Genomic DNA, 15780 nt, shown 5'->3' with positions numbered 1-15780 from the left:
CCTTGTTGCAGGGTTTTCGGCTGATCCCAATTGATCAGGCAACGTGTCTCTTTGCATTTCTATACTTCATACATTCTAAAGTATGTGTGAAATTTTTCAGTTATGTTGACTAAGGGTTTCCAGTTTGCATGACAACATTTGGTGTTGTGGGTCGGCGTTGTGTATGGTGCTAAGGCCTTGGGATTTGGAAGCAACTAAAGTGGCTCCAAAATTTGTGTTATTGACTTTTTAAAAAAAAATTGAAAATCAAAGCCGCAGTTAATTTTATTGATCACCATCAATGATCTTTTTGAAATTTTTTGAGTTATGAACTTTGTGTCTTTTGAAACCTGGAGCCTTGGGATTTAATCCCACAATAGCAGAGGAGGGAGCGAAATCAAAATAGTGAAATAAATTGTACGAAATTGTTGGACAAATGTCACAGGATGCATATTTAGCAAGTATGCAAAATCTGGAAACAAAACTAGAAGTCCTCTATATCAAAAAAAATGCACAGTACACAACATATATTCAATAAGTATATGTTTTCATACAATTTGAAAGTGTTCATGCCTTACTTATGTCATATAACTGATCTATAAATTATTCATAACAATAGAAATTATAATTATATCAATGATCAAATCAATTATATCATGGCTTATTATATGTACTGTCTAACTAAAACCAATTGTATGTTTAGACAGGAACTTGACGCTTTGCGTCTCTTGTTAAATTTTTACCACTTATAAGAAGAAAAAAATAGTACAATTATATTAAAAAAATCAACCATGGGGCTATTTGACATACATCGAAACCTCCACTATAATTTCAATCCAGTGCATATGTAAACGTAAGAGCTGAGGTTTTAAATATCTTCTTTGTCTTTCTGTGATTTGTCATTTAGCTTAGGCAGCAAATTGATTGACCATAAATTGCTTTAATGACAGCAACAACCATACCCAAAACATCTTGGACCTAATCCAGTCTGCCTGTTTGAGATTTTTTTGTAGGCTCCATGATTTAATCCTTGAGCCTAGCCTGTTCAGGAACCATAATTTCTTTCATGCATCAATACACAACTAGAGTAGTTAAGCAGGGGCAAGCAAACCATGACAAGAAAGAGATCCAGAGAATCTAAAAGTAATGATGATCTTCACACACAGGTGGTGACTACAGATGTATCCAAATTCAGCAAGATTGTGCAGCAACTAACAGGAATGCCAAATCTAAGGCCTAATAAGCCTGAAAATTCTTTGCAGCTGGTTCTGAAGCCTGTTCCCAAAAAACCCAATGTTGAGGGATTACCAACTGCTGAGAGGGTAATTTTCCCAATCACTACTCCTTGTTTACAAAGGCCAAAGCCATCTCTGCCTGTTAAACCTTCTTTCATGGCTGCTGAGAATGAGTTCCACCTTGATTCAGCTACTTCTCTTCCTTTTTCACTTCCTAATGAGGATGACATATGCAGTTTGGATTCTGAAGAGCCATTTCCTAGTTTTCTTGTGGGCAAGGATAATGATATATTTAGTTTGGATTCTGAGGAACTGTGGCAAGTAATGGAATTGAATACTAGAGAGAGTTTTATGCTATCAAATATAATGACCAAGGTTTGAATACCTGCTGGTTGAGAACTCCAGATAATTATCGGATCAGTGTTTAAGGGCTTTCACCATGAAGGGCTCTGACCAGGAAGAGCACCATGGATAAAAGGTGCCAACAGAAGTAGGTTGGGAAAAAATTATATAATTTTCTGTGGTTATATAATTACTTGTATTTAATTTTCATATATTTATTTCTTATTGTAAATATTTTGGGTATATCTATTTTTTTTTGGCAAGAAATGCGGTGGTGTACATTCAATCAGTATTGTTTTTATTTTCTTTTTAGTAGAATGTCTTTCCATTCGGGAGAAAAAAGAAGATAAGTAGTTGCTATGTTCAAAATGCTTTCTGTTAGTGATGTAGCACTCAGAGTAGTTCTGTGTTTCTATTTCTGTACATCTTTGCAATTATTTGTTACATTTAGTTTTTGATTAAAGGACAAATAGATTTAAGGAGTGTTTGCAGAAATTCAATTGATAAGTAATATCTAACAATTAAAAAGTTATAAAATTGAAGATTGTTTTTGGATTTGATTGTGTGTTAGTTCTTGCATCAACATTTCGGATCATCCTCTGTGATCCATGATTGGGATGAAGTAGTGCTAGTAGAATAAAATGAGTAAATGACAGATCAGGACAGCTTAAAAGATGGGATAGTAGAAACGCAAAGAAGAATTTTCTTAATTTTTTAGTGGTTCAAGGGGAGAAAACTTAAAACTTAAAAAAAAAAATCTTCAAGTTTCTCCTGTGTAACCTCTTTCTCCCTATCCCCATCTTTTAAGCTGTGCTGGTCTGCCATTTACTCATTTAATTCTACTAGCACTACTTCATCCTCATAGAGTATGATCTGAAACATTGATATGAAAACTAAAACAATCAAATTCATAAGCAATCTTCAATTAATTCAAAGATTGTGAAAAATTAATAGATTTGAGATTTTATAGATTCTTAAAGCTCATAATAAATATTTGAAGGAATTCAGTTAATCAACAACAAAACATCTAACACTAAAAATTATATTTTAAAAGAGTTTGAAATCTTTGAAATCTTAAATAAGAACAAAACAATGACAACCAACAAAACTATTTACAACACATCTACAGAGAAACAATTCTATAATTATTTATTGCATTCAACTATCATTGATCTAATTTAAATATTTAAGATTCATATTTATAATAGTGTATTGTTTTGGTACAGATGTATATTTAATTATATTGATCTTTGTTAAAAAATAAAAAATAAAATTAGTGGCATTTTCTGTTCAACCAAGCTTAAAATCTCTTAAGAAAGACTGCTATAGATTTAAAATATTGCGCATACTTCAATCCCCACTGGTACTGATTTTTAAGTTCTTCCTCGTATGTTTTATTTTCTAGTATAAATTCCTATTTGTAACCTCAACTTTTAACATGGTAATTGATTCCTGGACTGAAAAGCTTGTTTCTTTGTGGTTTTATTTGTAAATTTCTCAAAAATGTTAATATGTTTGGTATAATTTGAAGGTAAAAGCAATAAAACATGTAGATAGAAGAAAGCATTCAAATTGAAATAATTTATAGCAGGTTTTTTTCGAGGAAATGGATTTTATATTAACTTTCTTTGGATAGATCTACTCTGACAAAAAATGTCATATTATGTTGTTGAATATCTGATGCTTTAGCTTTGTCTTAGGAGATGTTTTATGGGAAGAATTTATATTCATGAATCTGCTGTTATTTGGATGCCAAGTTAGTTGTTAATTTATACACAAAATGGCATTGTAAAAAAACTTTCAGATTTGTAAATCATAATGTTTTTTTGTTCGATTTTTTATGGTTTTACAGCAATGGAGATGCAGATTCGGAAGATTTAGTTACTGAAAATTTCGTGGAAATCTATTATGTTTTCTGGATTGTGTGGAAATTAGCCCCGTCCATGTTAAAATGATGTAAAAAAAAAAAAAGCAAAGATGAAGAACAGGGGAAGAAAACTTTTGAGGATCTGTAGGGATGATGATGATAAAACAAAAAGAGGTGTAGTGAAAAAGGATTTTCTGCTGTTCTAAACAGTTCAAATATTTAATTTTGGAATGTAAAGTTTTTAGTAATATTTGGATCAAATTGTCAGCATATAAGTAATTTATGAGCAATTTTATTTCAAGATTTGTTTTTGCCAAGAGATGATTAAAAAAATGAGACACTTCATTATCAAATTGAATAACAGAAATTCAATATTTAAAAAAAAACGAAAAAACAAAATCTGTTATTCCATAAACCATTTTTAAAAAGCTTTTATTTTTATTTTATTTTGAAATGTAGTGTTTAGATGGCTTCCAATTGTACAGTATTTGCCTTAGCATAAGAGAAGATCCTATTAAAAATGCATTGTGAATTTGAATAAAAATGAATAAGAATGCATTAATGCTGTGGATTTATCATTTTGGTGTATTGTTTTTTTAAAAAAATAGTTAAATTTTAGATTTCAAAAAGATATAAAATTGTATATTTAATACTTCACAATTTAGTTCATGAATTATGATATTGTTATAAAGATTCAATTGTGTACTTAGCACTCATGAAACATGTTTCAGTGAGTGCTAAGTGTACCATTCATTCTCATGAGAGATGGGTTCTTGTGAACTACTACTCATGATAAATGTACCATTCATTTTCATGAGAGATGGGTTCTTGTGAACCATTACAAAAATCTAACTTGCTTTGGAAAATATATCTTACTTATCAGCTCATGAATTGGTTATTTGTAATATAAAAGAACAATCTTCAAAATACAACTTCAATAAATTTAAATTTAATTATTTTTATATAATTGTATAATTTTAATAGAGGTTGTGTAACAATGACTTTGTGGCAATCCTTTGCTAATGAATTTAGTGGTATAGCTGATATTATTTTTTAAAGTATTTTGAAAAGATTTAAGAAATCACTTACAATATGATGCATGAACTTTTGGATTCCTAGTGCTTGGCACTATAACTCAATAATTGATGCTTTTCACATTATTAATATGGTTGTCTTTCCATGCACCCAATCATTTGTATGAATGTCTTGATTGAGGTAAGTTGGTTTGGAAGGGACCATAAATCTTATACATCAAAGGTTATAGCAACAAAAAAAAAAACTAAAAATAGATCGAATCCCAAAACAAAAACTTAAAAAAAAAGAACCACAATTAACAACAAAATAGAATAAAAAGTCCACATATATTGCAAAACAAAAGGAAAAAGAGAGCACAAACATATCACAATTGTCACATGACCCCAATAACCTCAAACACTTTAGACATCTTTAGCGTTTATCTTATCCTTTCCATTTTTATTTTTTTTACTTGTGTTACTCCTAATTGGGTACCTTGACACTTTTGACCGCTCAAAAACCTCTCTTTCCCTTTTGCACTCTGAAGCTTCTCTTCCATAAATTTCAAGTTGTCAATGCTAGAATAATTAGTACAAGTTTCATTAGTGTCAACCATCTTTTACAATCTATCCTTTATGTCCTCCTTCAGGTTGTGGATTTTAACACGTTTTTATTTTTCATCTTTCAAGAAATTTTGTTCTTGGAAAGCTTCCCAATGTTTCAAATTCAACTTATCTTCCACAAGCACCAAAATCTTTCCCTTGTATTTTTGATATAAAATAACCATTCTAACATTAAGCTTGTGAATTTCTATTAAAAAAATTATCAAGAAAGTAAATAGTGATTTTTTGTTTCATCGACTAATTTTGAATTAATGTCCCCAATAAAACCTTTGAAATACTTTTTATCTTATGATTTACATGAATGTTTTTTATATTAGAAGTAGCAAGACAAGGGTGTTGACCCTTAATACAACAGCCCACAAGCAGTGAGAAAAAAACTAACCATAGGAGCAAGCCCCTAGACAACTAGGTCAGATAGGCAAACATGAAACCCTGTCAAACCAAAAACAACTCCAAACCAACTCAAGGAGGGGTAGAAGCACCCAAACCTTGACAAAGAGGGGTTTGAGAAAGGGAGGAGAACCTCCCCTTCCGCCTGCGACGAACCACAGTCGAGGTGATACATTCTGAAGCCAAGTGGCCCGTGGAGAAGCATTTTCAACAGTGAAAGGGGAAGCCCTCAAAATCCAAAGGTTATGTCCTATGCCTATCCCCAATCATGAGAGCCACATCCCTCAGAAGAGGTGAGGAGATGCCAATACCAACTAAGATGCAAGCAAAGGTGGAATGGCCCATAGACGACGTGGCCTCATCCACCTTCAAGAAATGGCCAAGGGAGTTACCAATGGCCTCATAACAAGAGTTCTCCCAGAAATGAAGGAGAAGATTCGGAAGGTGGACCCAAACCGGATGCACATTGAGTGGTTCAGTAAGAGAGTTAAAAGAAGTTGTCCAGAGCTTTAATAGATAGAGTGTGGACACCCCAAGTCCATAGCTTTCCCAAAATCAAATCCCTATCAGTCATAGATGTGAAAGAAGCCATAAAAAAACCTTTAACGCAAGGCTTCTAGGAGTCACATACCCAACAATGGAGATCTGGAAGCGAAGCCCAGAACCCAAGACATAGCATTGATAAAAATCAATGTTATTCACAACATCCTGTCCATAGACCACCACAGAGGAGGACTTGACATAAAAAAGAGGACGAACCCCTTTAGAAGGTTGCACAGCAGATCTGACAACACGAACAAAACTATGCATGCCAGCAAAAGGAGGTTTGGAGATCTTGGCACCGACAGTAGGGACACGCTCTGAAGCCGTATTACCAGCAGTAACTCCTCCTAGAATGGCACCAGAATGGGAAGAAGCCCCAGGAGCCTCGACAACAGTAGTACCCACCTGAAGGGCACGACGGGAATCATCCACCGACAGAGCAAGAACATTACCGGCTGGCACAGAGGGACCCGAGCCATCCAGCAAAGGCAAAGCCCCAACGACAGCAGCATCTGAGAGAGTATCAGGGCCAGGGCGAGCAGAGCCATTACTGGCCACAATGCCAGTGGGAGTCGTTGCAGCAGAACCGACATGGGCGGGAGCATGCAGGGTCGCTACGTTTGAAATGCAACGGGTGGGAGCCATCTTCCCATATCTTGTAAGTGTGACTTTAATAAATTAATTGTTAATATATTGTATCTTACATGATTATTTCATTATGTATTTGTGTAGATCCTCCATTTTAACTCAAGATCATATAGGCTTACAATAGTGGTACTCTCCTAAAGGGCTAACTTCCAACTATTACTCTTTCTTAATGCAGTCAAGGAGGTTATTATCTACTTATTGTTAGGTCAAAGGGTTCATTATCCATTCCTTTAAACTTGAGATTTTGATGGTGCTTCAGCTATGTGAAAGGCCTATAGATAATAGGGTCAAAACTGCATTTCAAGGACAACTAGCTATGTGCAAGCTCTATAGATAGTAGGGGCTCCAAAAGAGGAATTCTTTAATAGGAAGTTCCACCCCCTTGCTTCAACTTCATTTAGAGGACATGAGAAGAAAATGATTGAAATATTGAAATACATATATGTTTTCATGATGACAAATTCCATTAGTTCTAATTGAGATATAACAATAACATAGCTAAAGATGTGCACACATTATCACAAAATTTGTATAATTAGTTATATTGATAATACATTTTGTAGAGTTCAAAAATGAAACTCAATGCAAGTTTTTATCATATAAGAAAAAAATAAAATTGTAAAATAAATTGAAATAACATCATATATAATATATCTATATAAATATATTGTTACATTAATGAAAATATATATTAACAAATTTATTTCTTTGAAATGTTCAAATATTTATATAAGAAAAAACTACAACAAAACTATTAAAAATGAGAAAATACAAACTAATAAAAACATATTTAAATTATTCACATAAAAAAATATATAATTATTTATTCCTACTTCCATCATAGACTACATAATTGTTACTGGAAGATTATGGCAATTCTCTAGCCTATATTAGGGATGGAATGTCTATATATGATATAAACAAAAACTACAAACCATCTTTCCTACATAAGGGCAACACTAGTTATCAAAGCTTTAGACCACCACAATATCACCAAACTCCATATAAGATAAATCTCATCCAGTAGAAACTCAAGAAGAAAGTACATGTTTAGGAAATAAAGGATCATATATGTTGGGGGTGTCTTGTAAAACATCGATGAGATTTTTTTTCCTTTTATAATTATGACATTCCAAACTAATAAAATAAGTAGAGAAACTTCTCAAACAGAAGACGAGTTTATTTAAAGAATATGGCAATCAGGGTGGAAGTGGTGATAATTATGGTTTAAGATATAAGATCAATGAATGCTCAATTTTTAATCAAGATGCAAGGAGAACAAGTAGTACCATAGAACTGAAGAATCTTAATCATATTCATGATCAATATAATTGAAAATAAATTATTTATAAATGCATTATTTTTAGTTTTAATTAAAATGATTAATTTCATATTCTTATTAATCAAAAGTATAAGGAGGCAATGGTTTTCATTGATTTTGATAATATAAAGATGAAATATCACCTTACAAAATATTTACAAATAATAGATTAATTACACTTTAAATCTTAAATAATTAAGAAATGACTACTAAATTAGTTACATTGAATTAATTAAGATAAAAATTAGAGTTGTGTTGAAAATAGAATGAGACAGAATTAAAAATTACATTGTATTCACTACAATATTTATTTTGATTGTTATGATCTTGTGCAAAGAAATGTCAGAGGTCTTAAGAGTTTGAAGACCTAGGATGCAATCACAAGAAACCTAGTTCAAGTGGCATGATTTTGTGGAATGCAAACATTTTAAAAAATATGAAACAGGTTACGAGGTTGTCCCTAATCTAATAGTGAGTATGATCCAAAGTTCTGAGACTCACCTGAACTTGCCTAGACTCGACGAGTCACTTTCAGTGAGTCCTAGGGGCTCAAGCTCGGACTCGCCAAGTCTAAGCAAGTCCCATCACCTAAACTCAGCCACGCTCCAAAACCTTTTTTGAAGTCTCAAAATTTTAGTAATCAACAAGCTCCTATCTCACTCTCTTTATTTGCCTTGAACTCTAGACCTAAATCTTCCTATCATTCTTTCTCTATCTCCTCTCTCTACCTCTATCTCATTCTCTTCTCTATCCCCCAAGATCTAAACCTATCTCTCTACCCCTCTCTCTCTCACCCTCAAACCCCCACGAGGAGTGCTACCCTCAACCTCATTTTATTATTGCCATCAAACCCCCATCAAACTATAAATCTAAACAAGTAATAGACTACTAATGGATCATGATCATAAAAATCTACATAATACATAGCCCTTGTTACAAATCTTTGCATATTCATAGTTAAATAAATATTATGGCTGCTACATCATCCAAGACCTACCTTGAACACCTTTGTAGGAAGGATGTAGACTCCTAGTTATTTTAATGATCTTTAATTGAAACTTTGATGCCATGGCTTTCATATTCGATGAGTTTTGAATATATTTGACAATATTTATATATCTAAACGTGCTATATCTTTCATCAACAATTTGCGTTTATACTTATGTGATCAATGTATACTTGTGTATGTGATCAAATTAGCTTCTATTTGATGATGTTATTGTGTCTTTAAGGCTTATTTAATAAAGAGTGCATGAAACAAGTTTTAAATCCCTAAAAGTCTCTAAATTCTTTGGGTTTTTCACTTGTGAGTTTGCGCTGAATTTTTTGCCAAGTCTCGGGTCAAGTCACCCTCATCGAGTCTGTGCCGAGTTTTTTGGCTGAGTCCCAAGTTGAGTCTGTGCTGAGATTTTTTGCCAAGTCCCAAGTTGAGTCCATGCCAAGTCCGAGTCTTGTTTCTATGGTATGATCATATCCAAGGCAACCAATGTTATGAAAAAAAAATTGAGAGATGTTATAATTTGATATAATAGAATATTAAATTCTGTTAAGGATCAACGAAGGTGTAAAAAAATCTAAAATGTAAATTAGAATCCAGCAATAAAGTTATCCACACAAAATGTCATAAAACAAGTAAAAAATATAAGCATATGGACTTTTCTTTCTTTTGTATTCCCTTTGACAAAGGAATTTAATGTCATTGTAGTTGATGCTATACACTTGTGAAGAGAAATGTTATTGGATTGACTGTGAAAGCTCATCACTTCAAAATGAATTGTTTATCTGCCTCTAGGTGGTGTTGATGTAACAGTGAGAGGTGTTTGAATACATTTTTCGATGAATGTACAAACGATCTTCAGGATTAAAACAGTCACAAACCAAATCATCATTATATCACATGATGGAGATAATACGAAGTGGGGCTTTGAACCATTAGTTAAGTATTGCGCTATTGAATTGGTTATATGGAAGGGAGTATCTACCAAGAGAAGAAACAGCTCGTGAAAAAAAAGCTTTGATGGACATTCATTCTGTCATAACTATGTTTTGAGGTAAGTATCTAAGCATGGAAATTTGCATTCTACAGAATGTGTTCTTGAGATCCTAAAGGTAAGAATATTCTGTAGGAAAAGAGTACTAAGCCCTCCATTTACTGTCCCCCTCTAAACCAATTGGTTAATGATGAAATAACTATTCTTATATTGCCATTATTAAGTAAAGTACAAAGGAAGAGCCTGTAACAAAGTAGAATTTAAATCCGAAGTCATTGCTCCACAAATACAATGATGCTCTCCAAGAAGCCATTGACTATATTTTGGCATTTTAAGACTTGAGTATACCATACATATATTCATGGATGGATTGGATTTAAAAATTTAGAAATTGTGCTTTACATATGGTTACATGGCGCAAATTTTGGTTTTTCGTTATTATGAATGTTTCAAAATTTTGAAGCTAAATCTTGTACCCAAAATATACTTTTAAGTTTTCTTAAATTGCTGGTATACACATACAAACTTGTGCACACCTATAACATATAAATTTTAAATTGCCTGTCGCTGCCATCCCTATCTGGAAACTCTGACTAGCCTAGATTCAAACAATTAGCTTATCAGTGACCAAATTGGGAATTCGGGAAAAACAACTCAAAGACGCAACTAGTGCGTATTTTATCATCATAATCTAGCAACCATTTCGTTTTCAAGATGCTTGCCCTTTACAGAGTATATGCCGATGTTTCAGTTCCAGCTCAATTCACAGTAGTTGAATGGCTTCATCCTTTTTTTGTTCACTGGTTTCATGTTTCAATTGGGAACATGGTATGCTCTTGCACAGTTACTGCATATAGATGAATGTTGTAGTAGAGATACAATATTACATTTTTAATTCTGCTATCCGTGGATGGGTTTGAGAATTGAGGCAATTATCTGTGCTACTACTTTGATGGACTGACAATTATCTGGACAAGAGCTACTCTACTTAAGCTCTATCTTATTGATATGATTTAAATTTCCATGGTAAGACAACATAAGAACAGAAGGGAAGAGCAATTAAAGCTAGAATTACCTAACATGTTCATAGATGTTATCACAAAACGCCTGAGCACCATATGAAATCAAAATTATATTAATGTCCATGAATGAAAAAAGAAAGAATCAAGTACATATAAATACAAAAAGTAGGTATGGGGTGCAATGGATGCCTTCACAAATGGAAATCCAAAAGAATAAGATATACCATTAAAAGCTAGTTCTCATATTCAGAATAACTATTAAATTATTAGTATGTGCTTAATGAATAATGCTTTTTGGAGAATTTCCTGCACGGATGGCTCCCTAGGTCATTGTCCTCGAGTGAAACTGTGTTTCACACGGTGAAAGGGTGATGAAGATATACACAAAATTACATGTCATGCAGGATGCTTTAATTTTTCCTCAACCAGTTCAAGGCAACGATAAAGAGGTAGCTCTATTAGGTTCAATGCACATAATGTAGAGGTTGCAAAATCATCGCAGTCATTGGCATTTTCAGATTCAATTCCTGAGACCAGCGCTCGCAATGGAAGAAGCCACTCTGAATGTGCCTTTTTCAGACAAGATTTGGAAAGAACTCCAGTATAGTTAGTTTTCCCTGCATAAAATAACACAGCAAGAATATCAACATCTCACCTTAGCTCTGTGGATAAACGGTAAAGAACCTAAAAGTAGATACGTTTATAGGGCGGGATATAAAGACTCAAGAAAGGTTTAGAACCTGCATTTTTCTTTTAATTTTTTAAACAGTATTGGCAATGTATCTTCCAAATCTTACGAACTATTTCTTTTAGTATTATACTAAAATATTGGAGTTAATGCCCCATTCACTTCTTTTGGTTATTTTATATAATTCATCCCTTTTTTTTAACATTTGTAGTAGCAGTTTATCTCTTAATGTTCTAGACGTTTTTTCTTTCACTCCAATAAAAAGTCATGGCCACGCAAGTACAGAGCCAAAAAATAATTCATCTCTTCAAAGCAAAAATTATTTAATATTAATATGAATTTATTTCAACATAATGTACAAAAGGACAAATCTAATAACTTGTTCTTTCCTTTCCTTCTATTATCTGAAAGAGCATCTCCTAAAGTTTTAGACCTACTTGCTATCACTCTTTACGTGAAGTAAGATACAAAGGAAAAAAATAGTAATCCTTCTCTTAATAATAATGGTTATTCACAATTGAAATAAAAATGATAGGATGTGGAGAGATTACAAGACAGATCTGAAAACTTCAGAGAAAAGGCAAACCTAACCTTCTAGCAAACTATAAATGCAAAATTAGCAAGGAACATTCTAACCAGATTTTGGTTAAAAGATTCACAGAAACCTGTAAACCAAACTTCCATTACTTCCTTGAGTTCACAGTCATGAATGTTGGTTACATGCTCATTGTAAGAGAAGCATCACCAGAAAATATCTAGCCTTGTAAGTTCAAACCCCACTAAATAATTGATAGTCTTCAAATCCATTTGTTGATAAAAAGCTTGGTGAAAAAACAGAGTTTATAAAGTTGCCACATACGTATGATGAGCAAAAATGACCTGTGGAAAGCAATTGGTTCGCAAATCCTTTAAAAAACAAATTTGGTTACATACGTATTGAAACAGAATTATTGCCAGAAAATATCTAGCCTTGTAAGGTCAAACCCTGCTGATAAATGATGGCCTTCAAAATTCATTTGTGATACAAACTCAACGAAAGAAAGCAGGAAATTTATGAAGTTGCAATGCACATACAATCACAAATGGCTTGTGGAAAGCAGATCGAATTGCTAGTGCTTCAAAAAACAAGGAATATGGAATATCTGTTACTCTAAGTTGTCAGTTCTGGTTTGGATCCTGGTTCAGGTTAGCAGGATCGTTTCATGTGGATCCAGCAAACTTTTTGGGGGATTGGATTCCTTTTGGGTTCATCTGTACAAAATACAATAAGTTGCTGGTACGGGAACAGGTATGGGTACACTAGTACTGCAATTTCTATTTTCCTTTGGGTACAGTACATTTGGGATATATATATAGACAGAATTGTGAAACTAAATACATTTGATAGTATGATACTTCATCATTGATGAATGTCAAATGCCGAAATGGAAGTGATAAAGATAAATATTAAATGTCAATTGATAGTTAAATATTTAATATTTATCTTTATCAATTGACAATTGATGGTGATAATTTTAGCTGTCTAAGTTCTTGTTTCTAGTCTCCACTCCCAAACCTCCTAATTGTAATCAAATTTCTTGTATGACAAAAGATACTAAAGTGGAGACCCTAACAGATTTGAGGGGCACCAATGATAAGCTGCACAAGGTGATAGATGGGAGAAAAACCCAATGATAGAGGGGGTGCGAGGGAAATGAGAAAAGAGAAAAGAGAGAGTGAACAGAGAAAAATGATCTTCTGCACAAGGTGATAGATGGGAGAAAAACCCAATGATAGAGGGGATGCGAGGGAAATGAAAAAAGAGAAAAGAGAGAGTGAACAGAGAAAAATGATCTTTGTATTGGGCGGAATGACGCTTTTGGGGGCTTTTTAGGGTTTCAATGAAAAAAAAAAGGTGAAAAAAATGTTTTGTTTTTTGTTTTTTTTTTTGTTTTGGGTACTTTTTAGCTTTGGAACCTGCGGGTTTACCCAAGTTTGCCTTGAGTATGCCTAGGGTGCGCTCTGAATGCATTGGGTTCCCTATTGGTATGCTATGTCCAAGCCGTACCCTTAGGCCAACCCAAACCCAAGTGAACTGAGTGCGGGTGTGGAAGCTAATGCCTAGAAAACCTACAACGTAGAAAAAGCATGTATAACACACACATAAACACTATGTCACAATGTTTGCTAGATCTTATGCATGGAACTTAAAATCCAGCAAATTTTTAGAAAACCCAAAAAATTCATTTAAGTTGGCCCTAAAATTCATACGAAAAAATGGGCTTAGATTTTTTATCAAAATATGTTTTCAACGATATTTTTTGGATTAAAAATATATCAGAAGTCTCATCGTGGGCTTTTTGCAAATCTTCCCTACACGATGTAGACTTTTCTTTCCTACTAACAACTTTTGCCAACTACTTTTTGGCAGCCATCATTGAGGCATTAGCATCGATGCCTATTCTCACCCATAGATCTGAGGTATATACAAGTCGAGTCTGCAATTATACAAATCATGTGTTTAAAGCTGGATAATGAGAAAGTCGTATCGTATTTATTGAGTGATATCGCAATTAATAATAATAATAAATAAAACTTAACATATTAAAAACCTATCAACTTTTTCATTTAATTTAGTATATTAAAGTTTCATTTTTAAAAATATTTAATTTAGATAATTATTAATATATTAATTGAATATATTTTGTATTTACAGTATTTATATTAAAATTTTAAATGTATTTATATAAATTATCAACATTGTTTTAAGATTAGTATGTTAAAATTTAATATTTTAAAATATCTAATTTAGATTATTATTATTAATTTTTTTGTATATTCAAAATGAATATATTTACTGTTGAAAATATTTAAATTAAAATTTTAAATGTATTTAAATTTTAAGATTTCTAAATTTTGTAAGGTGAATTTAATCAAGATTTTTTTTTTTTTGAATTTTTTACCCATGTCAAATTTCATCCAAATTATATAATTGCCAAACACAAACACAAACTCGAACCTTATGACTATGTGTGTCTTTACATATGTATGTACATGTGTATGTGTGTAGACATACACACACATATGCAGCCTAAAAGCAAAAATTAAGTATTAACTATTAAGTTTAAATTAATACATAGCATCATATAATTAACAAAACTGCCATAAACTTGAATGTCATTAAAACTACCAATATTATTAAATATTATTAAATATCATAAATATTATTAAATATTGATTCTTCAAACTACCAATTCAACATTAAAATAATAATATCAAGTTCAACAACCATTTTTTCAGCGGAATATACATTTTCTATATCATCAACACCATTATCATAATTGACATTAGATGATGTAAGAACAATTGAAGAAACACATGCAGTGCCATTGCCGCTCACTCATTGTCGATCACTCAAGTATGCTCGCTTTTAGACTTCTCAAGTCCAACATGTTGGGAAGTGGAAACATCAAAATTAATATACTCTAGCTCCATATCCCACAACTTCTTGTCCCCTTCCTTGTAGCCATGCTGTTTGTCCAAAAGGAAGTGCAAATTGGAATGTGCATACACTAAGTTCTCTACCATTTTTTAGTGCAATTTATTGTGCTTATTGAGTGGGTGAAAGAGTACATGCTTCAATTCCTCTAAAATATAAATTAACTCACAATGAAATTAAAAATAAAAACTCATTAAACATGTGACAAATTTTGATTGCTAGCGGTGGTACAATTTGGAATTGTTGGGCATGGAACTACCACCAATTGTGTGCATGCTTCTTGGCCTTATCATAAAGAGTCTCAATACTTTGACCATTAGAGTCTACAAAATCAATGAACTCACTTGTGACTACATCTTGCAAATTAGGAAAAGGAATAGTCTATGAGATGCTACATTGTACCCTTTTGCAACTTTATAATCTCTATATAGGGCAATCCTTGTTGGCATAAAAAGAATCTCACGCTACTATATTTTGAACTCAATGCAAAGGAACGAAGATGTAGAGGCGTGGTCACTATGTTCCATCTCTCTTCAATAAGTTTGTGCTTTTTCTTCAAGTAAGTTTCTTCAAGATGTTTATTTTTTCTTATTTATAATGGTCTTCATCTTTTCAATCATTGAGTCAATGCTACCATAT

General features: G+C 32.7%; 2 protein-coding genes across 4 annotated transcripts in view; one reads left to right on the top strand and one right to left on the bottom strand.

The window, feature by feature from the left end:
* The first annotated feature begins 850 nt into the window (after window positions 1–850).
* On the top strand, window positions 851–1788 carry LOC131055539 (uncharacterized). Its single transcript, XM_057990009.2, has one exon. The coding sequence runs from the start codon at window positions 1092–1094 to the stop codon at window positions 1593–1595; it is 504 nt and encodes a 167-aa protein (XP_057845992.1). The 5' UTR covers window positions 851–1091; the 3' UTR covers window positions 1596–1788.
* Window positions 1789–11061: 9273 nt separating this feature from the next.
* LOC131055550 (aberrant root formation protein 4) overlaps window positions 11062–15780 on the bottom strand; it is a 205619-nt gene continuing 200900 nt past the window's right edge. For all 3 annotated transcript variants that reach the window (XM_059216795.1, XM_057990026.2, XM_057990020.2), the window contains one exon: window positions 11062–11592. In XM_059216795.1, the coding sequence (XP_059072778.1) occupies window positions 11583–11592 (10 nt within the window). In that variant the 3' untranslated portion in view covers window positions 11062–11582. The remainder of the gene's footprint in view (window positions 11593–15780) is intronic.

This window comes from Cryptomeria japonica, chromosome 2, assembly GCF_030272615.1.
Source record: "Cryptomeria japonica chromosome 2, Sugi_1.0, whole genome shotgun sequence".
Classification (NCBI taxonomy): Eukaryota; Viridiplantae; Streptophyta; class Pinopsida; order Cupressales; family Cupressaceae; genus Cryptomeria; species Cryptomeria japonica.
The sequence above is the reverse complement of the archived record's forward strand: the minus strand, read 5'-3'. Positions and strand labels throughout refer to the sequence as shown.

Coding starts and splice junctions, on each gene's coding strand:
- LOC131055539 (XM_057990009.2), top strand. CDS start 1,092: ATGACAAGAAAGAGATCCAGAGAATCTAAAAGTAATGATGATCTTCAC.